The sequence below is a fragment of the Epinephelus fuscoguttatus genome, linkage group LG13, assembly GCF_011397635.1.
Source record: "Epinephelus fuscoguttatus linkage group LG13, E.fuscoguttatus.final_Chr_v1".
Classification (NCBI taxonomy): domain Eukaryota; kingdom Metazoa; phylum Chordata; class Actinopteri; order Perciformes; family Serranidae; genus Epinephelus; species Epinephelus fuscoguttatus.
The window spans coordinates 42532356-42544506 of NC_064764.1; the positions used below are offsets into that span (position 1 = coordinate 42532356).

The window sequence follows — 12151 nt, forward strand, 5'->3', positions numbered from 1 at the left end:
GTTAGTAAAGATTCTGGGAACTGAGACTCCCTGTGCTGCCGAGAAGCTGATTCAAAATCAACTCCCCTTTTCCAGGAAAACTGGAACCCAAGAGTTTCAGCATGTGACGACATCTGTGCTCCCAAACTGAAGAGTGTGTCTTTACTGAAACAACCGACTGTTGAGGCTCTGAACTCCGTTACTTCTGTGACACCAACTTCATCAACTTCAGCTGAAGCTGTTTCTTTTACTTTTCATGCCAGAGCTGCATCTTCAGATCAGCTGTGTGGTTAATTATATTTCATAAAGTATGAATAAAGTGGAGAGCCATAATCTGTAAACAAAATGCAGGTGGCTGAATCAGCCATGCAGACCTCCATGTCAGAGTGCAGAGCAGCACTCAACAGGTGGAGCGTCGAGTACAAGAGGAGCTCTGATGTTACAACTTCACATCCAACAACGATTCATAGAAACAACAGACACACAAGCAAGTGGCAGCCACCAGGGCTGAGAGACGAAGCCAACGCAGAAGTGACAAAACTTGCGGTTCCTCTAACGTCCACTGGAGTCAGTCCCCACAGACCTCCATGTTAACATGTCCAACTTTACAGCACACACGTGGTTACGTTCAGCCAACACACACACGTGGTTGGGTTCAGGAAAAAAGAACAGGGTTTGGCTTTACAATCTTACACGATTCTTTTCTTTTTCTATCAATGTCTAACACCAGAGGTCACTGACCAGGCACTGGTTTATCAACGACTTCGTAGTGACCCCTGGTTGAAAGGAACTTTGGTTTGCTGCCATCACACTCACTAATATCCACCTGTCAGCACTATAACACAGTCACATGTGCTTCTGTCTCCCCACTTCAGAGACCTCCTGTGTAAGAATCCTTCCTGTACAACAGGTGCAGTGCTGTGATACAGGAGCGTGTACTCACACATTGGTGGTGAAGATGCCGTAGATGAGGTCTTGCTCCGGCAGGTAGAAGGTGCTCTGCAGCTCGTTGTAGTAGAAGGGGATCTCCCCGGAGCGCGAGCAGTTGAGCCTCGCCTTCATGAACGTGGTCCAGGTGTCCTCCAGCAGAAACCGCCCACCGATGTCGTTCTTGCAGACTCGTGCCACGCGGGAGTAGACGGTCTTCCCACAGTCGTGCTCCACTGCGTTCTCCCTCAGGAAGAAGAAGGTGAAGAGGCCGATGTCGTAGGCTGAGATGAAGTGGGGCTCTGCAGGGAGGAAGCAGAGAGGGAGGGGGGGGGATCATTACACAGCGACGCCAGGGAAACAGAAATATTTGCAACATTTATCTTGTAGATTTTGTTGCTTTGACCTCTGCACTCCTTCATATTGATTGCAATAAAAACAAGTTTGTAATTCTAGTGCTGCACGCCTGGTGAAGATGTTCTGGAAAAGAGCCTCAATGTCAAAAGCATAAATGAGATGAGAGGGTGCGGAGGGAGGAGAGGAGGAGATAAAAAATGGTTACTAATAAATCCGTCTGATGTTTTGATGGTAAATCCATGGAGCTATGTCTGTTTAACTGGACGGCCACGCTGCTTTTACTGCCCTCGGTGGCACAGCAGATGATTAATGGACCTCCTGCTGGGCGGGTTATCACGTAAAGCAGACTGAATAACAGTTTGAGTGGGACGTTACTGTCATCTTTTGTAAACACATGACTCATCACCAAACAATGATTCACTGCTGAGAACACGCAGGAAAAAAAAAGAGGTGAAAATCTGAAGTTAGTCTCACACTCAACATGCAAAGACTGATAGAACAAACACGTCTGTAGCCTTTGTGACGCTTCAACTATCAGAGTCTCCAAATCATATTTTCCCTCAGACCATTTCTGTCTCTCATTATGAAGGTGATTTTGCTTTTATGTGCAGACTTATCAAGATGTTTGCACAGTACCTGACCTTTCTGCAGACGCCTCGGTACAATTAAAGTGAGAGGAGTTTTGTTTGTGGTGCTCACAGCATTTAAAAACTACACTTGAAAAGGTGCTTCAGTGCTTCCTCACATGCAAAGATACTTCGTGTCCACCCAGCTGAAGCCACTCACTGTATGATTCAATAATATAGAAATCAGTTTGTCAGCATGAATTAGCAGAGTTGCCTTTCCTACGACAAATGGGCTGAATTCACATTTTAATCTGGAGAGAAGTGCAAAGAACAAGATTCTCCCTGCTGCATTTCAGCCCTCAGTCCCGTCAGGTCCATGTGGGACTTTATCCCTCATGGACACAGACTTTAGGAACTTTTTTTTGATCAATAAAGACAAACCATGGAGTCTTTAAACACATAAAAAAGGAATTTAATCTCCTATGGACATTTCTACACAAAAAAGATGACCTTAGTGAGATCCCACAGCAGCTGAGAAGCTGCTGATTAATCTACAAATGAATAACTCAAAGAACAAAACTATGTCTTGGATGTACGGAGCATTTTTAGCCGACTCCTTCTGTATTAAAACAAAATGGAAAATGGGTTAAAATTACTGGAACCAGCTCCCACAGAGACCTGAAATAACATCTGCTCAGAGGCCAACGAGGTCACCACTGAAACTCAAGATCATCTACACACGTTGTTGTGAGCAGTTTCATGTAGGAGGCGTGTCGTCTCACAGACGAGCGGCTCGTGCTCGTGACAGCATGAGATGCAAATATTGTGGGCGCTACTCCTCATCGGAGCTGTAACGTTAGCCAGCTAAGGTCTGTGGATTATCTTGAGTAACCAGGTCATGATTTCTCTACAGAGACACTGATGTTGAGTTTTGAGCTCCACAAGCTGAGTGTCATCTAGTTCTATTATACTGGAGAGAAGTCAGACATCTCTACGGCCCATATCTGCAACACTCTGCAGCTCACACCTAAACTGTCTACACTGATAAACAGCTCTACAGGGAAGAGGGGAACATGTGTAGTTCTGATTTTGGGGGGGGGCTGTCCCTTTAATTCCTACAACTGAGCTAACTGAGCTAACAGAGCTAACTGTGTCTTCCTCAGCTGCTGACTGACTCCAGGCGATGAAACAGAGAAAACGCTCCTGTGCTGCCGTTCTCCCACTGGGACCCATTTATCTGAGTGATGTCACACACTCACCTCATCTCAGCAGCACAAACACAAAGGGAGGAATAAACCTTAATTTGCCCCGCTGCCTGCTCACCCATATAAAGAAATAACTAAATAAAATATAAAGGAGATGCCGAAGTTATAAACGCAGTCAGACACACAGAGGAGTCGACCTGTTAACAGCTGTGATGGAGTGTGTCTCATTTTAAACTGAAGCAGGAGGAGACAAAGACGCCGTCCACACATCACATCTTACATCTGTAATAAGACACATCTTGGGCAGGTTATGACACAACGGGCCCCTGGGCACAGATACACAAAGGGCCCCACCACCTCTTCTACACAGAGGCTAAACACTCAGAGACGCTGTGGTGGTCTTATGTCTCTTTGTAGTTATGCATCGTTTTGTCTGTTTGTGTCTCTCTGTGGTTGTTTTGTGTCTCCTTGTGGCTGCTGTGTCTTTCTGTATTTGATTGTGTCTCTCTGATGTAATTTTGTGTCTTACTCAAGTTGTTTTGTGTAGCTTTGTAGTCATTTGGGTCTCTGTATCTTATTAAGGTCAATTTTGTGTCTCCTAGCAGTTGTTTTGTGTCTTTGTGGTCATTATGTGTCTCTTAGTGGTTGTTTTGTGTCGTTTGTAGTTGATCAGGTCTCTTTGAAGTGATTTTTTATCTTACTGAGGTAAATTTGTGTCTCTTTTTGGTGTATTTTTTGTCTCCTAGCAGTTGTTTTGTGTCACTTTGTAGATGTTTGGGTCTCTTTGAGTTGATTTATATCTTATTGAGGTAATTTGTCTCTTTTTGGTGTATTTTTTGTCTCTTTGTGGTCTTTTGTGTCTTTCTGTTGTTGATTGGATCTCTAAGTCATTTTGTGTCTCCTTGTAGTTGTTTTGTGTAGCTTTATAGTCATTTGGGTCTCTGAGGGGATTTTGTATCTTATTAAGGTCGATTTAGTGTCTCTTTTGTTTTGTTTGTTCTCACTTTTGTGTCTCCTAGCAGTTGTTTTGTGTCTTTGTGGTTGTTATGTGTCTCTTAGTGGTTGTTTTGTGTTGTTTGTAGTTGATCAGGTCTCTTTTTGGTGTATTTTTTGTCTCTTTGGGGTCATTTTGCGTCTCCTTGTGGTTTTATTGTGTTGCTGTGTAGCTGTTTGGGTCTCTTTGAGGTGATTTTAGATCTTATTTGGTAAATGTGTGTCTCATTTTGGTGTTTTTTCTCTCTTTGTAGTCATTTTTTGTCTCCTTGTGGCTGCTGTGTCTTTTTGTATTCGATCGTGTCTCTCTGATGTAATTTTGTGTCTCACTGAGGTTGTTTTGTGCGTCTTTGTCGTCATTTTGTGTCTAATGTGTTGGTTTTGCCTGTTTTTGCATTTGATTTTTGTCTCTTTGCAGTTCATTTGTGTTTCATTGTGGTCATTATTAGTCTCTCCCTGGTTAGTCCATGTTGATTTGACACTTCACAAGTGATGACCACGATGCCCCCCTGACAGTTTGGGTCCTTGGACCTATGTCCAGCAGGCCCGTTTGTTAATCCATCCATGCTGCATGGTGAAAGCAACAAAATGACATTTTGGGGCGAGAAACTGTAATCACGTTACATATTAAAGGGACGGTGAGTGCAGAAGTCCTGACGGTCTGATAAGTGTAGTTACATGTGGAGCGACTGTGTTCAAAGTGGGAAGGCAGCAGCAGCTAATTTAGCAGGTGATCTAATCAACTTTTCCAGTGTACATTTAATGAAGTGGAGGTCCTCCTCAGTGCATTTATAATCAGAGGCTTAACGAGTAAAAATGGCAACGAAAATTGAACAAATGCAGCAGATTAATTATCATTATTATTATCATTATGCACAACACCCAAAGGTTTCATTTAAAGTTCACATATGTGACAAAAACAAACCAAACTGGACCGCACATCCCCAATCAGAGAGTTAATTGGTGCTAACAAGCATTCAGATGAGCAGGAGTCACGTCTGCTGGGTCCCTGACAATTACTGTAAATGAGACAACCATCATAACGTGTCTGTGCTCCTCGCCCTGCAGCTAACGGCCGTGTGAAGGAGCTAATTGTGTTGTGCATGTTCCAGATATGTAACGTTGGGTAAACTGTGTGTGTGTATGTGTGTGTGTGTGTGCAGCACGCCTCAGCTGCTGTGTGTGGAGTCTTTCTGTGTTTACATACCTGTGTTTATGCATACTGTACACGTGTCAGGCGAAGGGCAGGTGGAGCTGACAGATTCTGCATGATATTACTGAGGCTGCGTGGGTGCAAATGTGACGAGTTTTTCCAGCACCCCGCTGAGCAGTAAACAGATTGTTCAATCTGGCAGGCCGGTGAGGTGCTGGAGGAGTGAGGCTGCCGTCACTAACATCACATGACACTTCAGATCAAACACAGATACGGTTTACAGACTGAGGTGATTTAATATTCATATAAACAGATTCAGCTTGAATTTAAAACGGTGCATTAATGATCGTTATCAACCTGGTCTCATTCCCAGGCCCTCGACTACGGCAGCCTGGTGAGCCTGGCATCTCTATAGAACACATGCACTTTTAATTAAGTCCATTATAATCCTGTCTGTAACAATAAGTAGTATACAGAGCGAGAGCATCTAAGCACAAACGGCAGCAGGGAGTGGTGACAGATGGGTCAAACACACACAGGATACTGGTGTTCCTGTCCCATGAAACCAAAAGTCAACTTGAGATTGTTTTAACCACTTGGTGTCGTTATCAGAGATGCACCAACTGACTGGCTGGCGATCCCTACAGAGGTCGACCTTTCTGTCAAAGACTAGCATCCTTTTGGTTCGACCACAAACAACCCTGGTATCACCGTATTGCCAAACCCGCCAGACTCCTTTTAAATAAAGTGTCATTGCATCACAAATCTCACAGAAAGCATCTTGGTTTTACATTCCACAGTTTAACAGTCACCACCTCTGGTTTGGTGATATAAACCCTTAATCCACCCAGACAGATATGCAAATATGCGCCTCTATACATGCTTAAAAAACTGTTTAGTTAAATGCAGTCTGGTGGAGTTTGGTGACGGTGTATTCAGGGTAGACTGTTAAGCCACAGGTAAGAAAAAGTTGTGAGCCTCCAAGGACCTGTAGTTCTTGAAGTGATGACGTTAGAACACATTGTCAAAACATAGCTTAGTGAAAACATACTGACGTTAGCGCTGCTCTGCCGTCTCAAACCTCACGTGGATTTCACCAAAACATGCCGGTCTATTACATCACAGTAAGTGTAGGGTACTGATACTATGGGACATTTAATTAATCGTATCTCAGTAAATGTAATAATTTCTGTGAGCTTAAAATAGCGCTTTGCAGCATTTACAGCCTCATGGTTGTTTCCCTCCGCAAACCAGTTGAGTTGCAGTTTCATCCACGTCTGTCCAGACTCATGTGAAGCCGTGACTGTAGACGACGCTTCAAATCTGGAAGCTGCTGCAAAGAAGCTACGAATTCTAAATTCTGAAGCTTCACACACATCTTCACAATTTTACTAGACATTTGTGTGAAACTGTGTCAAAATTAGTGAATGAATTTTTGATTTTACAAGAATGAGATGGACATAAGGTCATAGTGACCTTTGGCCACAAAAATATGATCAGTTCATTGTTGAGTCCAAATTTAAAGACGGTATCTTGAGATACTGTGTATACAAGACTGGGACGGACGGACGGACAGACGGATGTACCGATGGACAGACAGCCCAAAAACATGATGCCTCCCTCCACAGCTGTTGGGGGCACAGAGGCATCAAACCCTGAGGTTGAACAGACCTGTGTCTGTACGTGTTGCTGTGGTTATACTCAGGACTGAGAATTTTCCTCCCTCAGTTTTATTTGACGTTCTTTATGCCAACACACACTTTATAAGAGACGAGCGGAGAGTCGGAGCAAACAGCAGAAATATAAATAAATATGTTGTTACCTATAAAGTCTTCGGGGGATTGAGAGAAGTGCAGAGACATTGTTTGGATTACTTCAGAGACAACTCTATACCTCGCTGTGTCATTCAGATGCATGATGGGAAACAGTTGGTCGGCGCCTGGCAGGCTACCAATCCAATAAGGGAACAGATTGATTAGATCCAGGACCCCCTCCCTGCCTTCGATTCTCCTCAACTGGAGAGGCTTAGAGCTGGAAATGAGATTTTCATTCACACCCCAAATCCACCGGGAACTCAACTCCATAACCCTCACAGAGGCCGCGGAGAAGAGCGCGCTGTGGCGGCATGAACGTATGTAGCTGGAGAGCAACGTTTGTGTGTGTGTGTGTGTGTGTGTGTGTGTGTGTGTGTGTGTGTGCAGCCAGCTGTGATTATGTTGATGAGGACACTAAGCGCTTTCCTGCTCATCTCTTTTCCTCCCACATACTCTATCACTTTGTGTGTCGCTTTCAAACATACGTAACCTGGACACACGTGGAAGCGTACAGTCTAAATACATATATACACAAGCACACACACACTCGTGCGCACACACACGGGCAGAGACCTGCACGGTGTGAAGCGTGCTGTGTTGTAATTTCACCCTCTCCCTGCCGTGAGGAATAATTACATCGCTCACTGACTCCTCAGTCTATCTCCTCTGCTTCCCTCTCATCCTCATCTTCCTCCCTGCCTTGCAACTCTTCTCCAAATCCCCCCCCCCGCACACACACACACACACACACACACACACACACACACACACACACACACACTCTCCCACCTTCGATTGCATTCAATCTTCTCGTTCCCACCTTTCCATCCTATCTAACCTTTATTCTGTCCGACTCTCAAATCTTGTCCAACCTGCCTCTCATCCTGACACAGCTGCTTTGACATACCTGAATGTGTGTTCACTACATCAGGTGCTGATCATTAAAGCTTTCGTCACAGGACAGAAAATTAATCATCAGGACCTCTGATGATGGATTAATCGATTAAGTCTTCTATGAAGCAGAAAATGTCAAACGTTTTGTTGGTTCTGTGACAGTCAGCTGTTCTACGTTTCATTTCATTAGCTCAGTATCTTCAGGACTGCAGGTCGGACTGAACGAGCAGTTTGAAGAGGTCACTCTGGACTCTGGGCAGGTGTGATGGGCAGTTTATAAACAGCCTGTGTCCACAAAGCGTTTTTCTTCTGCAGAAAGGAAGTGTCAGGGTGCTGTGTGTGGGTTCCTCCTTCTATGACAATAATATCTTGACCTTAACGTTAGCTAGGTAGCTAAGGTAACGCTGTGTTAGCAGAGTTGACAGAACAAGCTCCCATTGAGTACGGCAGTAAAAGCACAACACTTGGCAACACTCACAGTCCAGCTGATCTGCTCCTACAAACGGGCTTTACGGTCTTCGTAAAGTGTTGGACACGGTTACAGCTCTGCCAGGAGCTCCGCCTGGATGATGGTCGGTTCAAGGCTTATTTTATGATGAGTCAGAGACAGCTTGACAGTTTGATCTGCTCTCAATCATTGAGCCTAAACAATATGTTCAGGTGTGTCTTGCAGCTTGTCTGGGGTGCATGGAAAATGAGCTAACAAAAAAGAGATCAGTTTGTCTCCTCTAGATTGTACCTTTTTGTATTTCAAGAGTAAAACCGTGCAAACAACAGGACATGCAAATATGCCACATTTAAATAATTAAAAGTATCACATTGGTATCAATATTAGCGATGACTTGGTATCAGACTGAAACCAAATTCTGTGGTATCCCCTGCCCCTAATCTCCACCTCTCAATTTATCTGATCAGACAATGGGAAAATAAGTTGTTGTAACTGGAGTCGTTCAGAGGCACAGCGTGGTAAAATGTAAGGTGCCTCATGATGTTAAAGCAGCGAACAAAGTGCTTCACTCATTTAAAACATTTAAAAAGCTGCCCCAGGCTGCTAAAAAGCACTCTGTGTGATCAGAGCCAACTAAATTTACTATCCAGTATTTAAAGAGCATGACTGTTAGTGTCACACACAGCAGAGTATTCAGCTCTGTGATTGGATGTTATCAATCTAAATGTGACTGAAGAACCGTACTTGACTTGTCTCCCTACGATCCTGTGTCCACAGGCTGATACCTGCGACTTCTTTCATAAAGGAACCAGATACTTTCCAACACAGCTGCTCATCTTTTGTACTGATGATTCAAGCAGAAGAGTTTCGTGTCCACCCGAGTCTTTAAAGTGCCACCTCACACTGTCTGTGATGCAGAAAATGAATCTGACCTTTCCTTCCAGAACAATGGATGCCTAAAATAACTCCCAATTCCATTTTCTATATACCACCATGAATCTGGTAATCTGAGCGTTTCTGCATATCAAAGGCTGAACATGACAGCCTCCTCCAGTGGAGGGTCCATCTACATTTCTGCTGGAGTCAGGATGTGTGTGAATGGATTTCTGCTGCAGCGTGTTCGGGGGAGAGAAAAGGCACAGCGTCAGCAGCAGGGAGATTATTGACACCGACACCAGCAGGACTGACAGCATTTCATGTCCTCCACCATTCTATAAATCCAACCAATTCCTATGCCTGACCTGTACGCTGTGTTCCACACACAAGTCCAAATCACAACAGTCTTTGTAATCCTTTGAAAACACCTCTGTCGGATTGATCCATCTTGGCTGTAACTAAAGAGCCGATTGTGTTGGAAGAGAAAGTGCACACTTGGCCCGTCTGCCGCTCCGAGCGGGTTCTGGGAAAATGTTTAAAGGAACTGCAGAAATTTACTGAGATGGTTCAACACAAATTTAACCTTGTGTGGATAATTTGGAATCTAACAAGAGTTTAAACCAGATCAAATTACTAATCCTGTCAGATTATATTTCTCATGCCTGATATTAAACAGTGACCCTGTGAAACAGGAAATGAAGCTCAGCGTGAGTTCAATCATGAAGACTTCATCTTATATCCATTCACAGTTCTCTCTCTGTCCCACTGCTTCCTCCAGTCAGATAATTCTGGGTGTTCCCTCTCCTGGTTAGCCAATCAAACTTTGCCACGATCTCCTTCAGCCAATCATGTCGCTGCTGCCAAATGTTAAACCTGTTCTCCTCTCTGCCCCTGTCAGCTGTCATTTTAGACCCCGTTCACCTCCAGTCACTTGATCCAGAGCCCAGGACCAGCTCATCGAAGCCCACTCCTCTTCACATCCACATTAACCACCCTCCTGGAATATATGACATCATGATGGGGTCTAATCACCACATTTCTCACGTGTAAATACATAATATTTTCTCTCCTGATCGAAACAGAGCTCGAACACAAACCAGTGAAATCTAAAGCCTCGTATTTTTAAAATCTCGACAGTGAACTTGAGTCAATCAGTGGGAATTTAAACAGGGAAGGAAATCTGGAAAAAGAAAAACAGGGGGCAGAATTTGAACATAGCCCCTCCTCCTGCAGCTCCCCCCTCTCTGTCCTAAGCTCCTCCCACCACAAGACCACAAGTATATGCCCGCGCTTCATACAGTAACCCAGTGTTCTTATCTTATTTCATTGTACAGCTGCACACAGTAGATTCACTCAGCCTCTCCTCGCCTCACTCCCCACCGCTGTGGACCGTTTCCCCAGGAGAAGAGTGGGCAGCAGCTTTGGAATTCAGCAAGCACAACCCCCCAGCGCCAGGTGTCCAGCAGCAGCATAGGGTCCTAGGGTCATAGTTTGCTGATCCAGCAGGGAGTCAGGGCTGTCCGATCCCCGAGCTGAGCTTTGTGCTGGTTGGATTCAGGTTGCTGACTTGGGGTCTGTCCCTAGAGCTGCTGCCCGCTCTGCTTCCACTGAGGTGGTCTGTAGCATACACGGAGCCAGAGCGTGCAACACTTTTTTTCTATAATCAAGAGTGATCATCAGCTGCAGCACATCACATGCTGTAGTTGTTGCTGTGTGACTGTACCGTTGAGCCATTTGGAGTTGTACTGTGCGGTCCGGAGAGGTGGCATGCCGCCCAGGCTGCGGTATATGACGGGGTCACGGCCGGAGAAATCGATGACGGTGGCTGCGTACAGCTCTCCGCTCTCTGTCACCACCGCTGTGGAGTTGTGACGAGGGTCGTACGGGCAGCGTGCCACACCGTTGACCCGCTCCAGCACGCTGCTCATGTTGCCCACCTGCCACAGATAACAAGATACAGAGATGGAGACAAAGAGGGAGAGACAGGGGAGCAGAAGGTTAAATCTACTGTGTTCTCACAGGTTTCCTACAAAGACACAAACACACACTCATACCTCTCTGGTAATACACAGCGGCTGGAAAGCATTGGTTCCACAGGTCATGACCTCCGTCTTGTTCACCAACAAGACTCTGATGTAGTTCTGACATTCAATCTGCAGAGAAGAGGGTGAAGAAGAAAGAGTTCAGAAAGTTAGAGCAGAGCAGCGAAGAGCTGAGGTGGCAGGCTAAATATTCTTTGACGTGTTGCTGAGAAGAACAATGGAGCCAGTCCTCTGGTATCAGACTGGCACGCAACCAAAAGCACAGCAACTGAGTGTCTGCAGCAGGTCCATTGTTCAAAAATAAGAATGCTGGTTTGCAGCTGAATGGAGGCCTATTTGTGGCATCGACAGGCTCTACACTAAGTCAAGTATGTGTTTCAGTAAAAAGATTCAAATCTGTTTTAACAAAGGCCTGAAATAGATTTATTGGTAATGAAACGTGTTGTGTATCATTTGGTTGTAAATGGCGGAGCTTTGTGTTGTGGAGAAGAAGTGAGGTAATAGCAGTGAAGGAGGTTTCAAAGAGAACTGATTGTTTTGTGTATCAGGTATCAGGCCTGGCTCTATAGGCGCTGAGGGAGATAAAAGTGCTGCTGCAATCAGTAACTCACAAAATAAACGTAATGCGACGGCTGATCGCAGCGTCGCTTATCAGACAGATTTGAAAGGAAATCCTTCTGTGAGTCACTATCTCGCCCTCGTCTCTGGTGTGCACGGTCTCCCTGCCTTCCCTTTGCCCTCTCTCTTCACTGCTAGAAAAACAACTCTTGATTGAAGGGTCTGAAATAGCCGTTCTGTACAGAGTCCTCCCATGAGGCCCATAAAGGACCTCGCCACAACAGCCACCAGATATCAAGATGGCCTCTCAGTGCGGCAGACATGAAGTGTTGTAATTGG

At 45.0% G+C, this 12151-nt stretch overlaps 1 protein-coding gene across 5 annotated transcripts in view; it reads right to left on the reverse strand.

Moving 5' to 3' along the window:
- sema5ba (sema domain, seven thrombospondin repeats (type 1 and type 1-like), transmembrane domain (TM) and short cytoplasmic domain, (semaphorin) 5Ba) overlaps positions 1 to 12151 on the reverse strand; it is a 265659-nt gene that overhangs the window by 75040 nt on the left and 178468 nt on the right. For all 5 annotated transcript variants that reach the window (XM_049594061.1, XM_049594062.1, XM_049594057.1 and 2 more), the window contains 3 exons: positions 11267 to 11365; positions 10936 to 11149; positions 923 to 1208 (listed from right to left, as the gene is read on the reverse strand). In XM_049594061.1, the coding sequence (XP_049450018.1) occupies positions 923 to 1208; positions 10936 to 11149; positions 11267 to 11365 (599 nt within the window). The remainder of the gene's footprint in view (positions 1 to 922; positions 1209 to 10935; positions 11150 to 11266; positions 11366 to 12151) is intronic.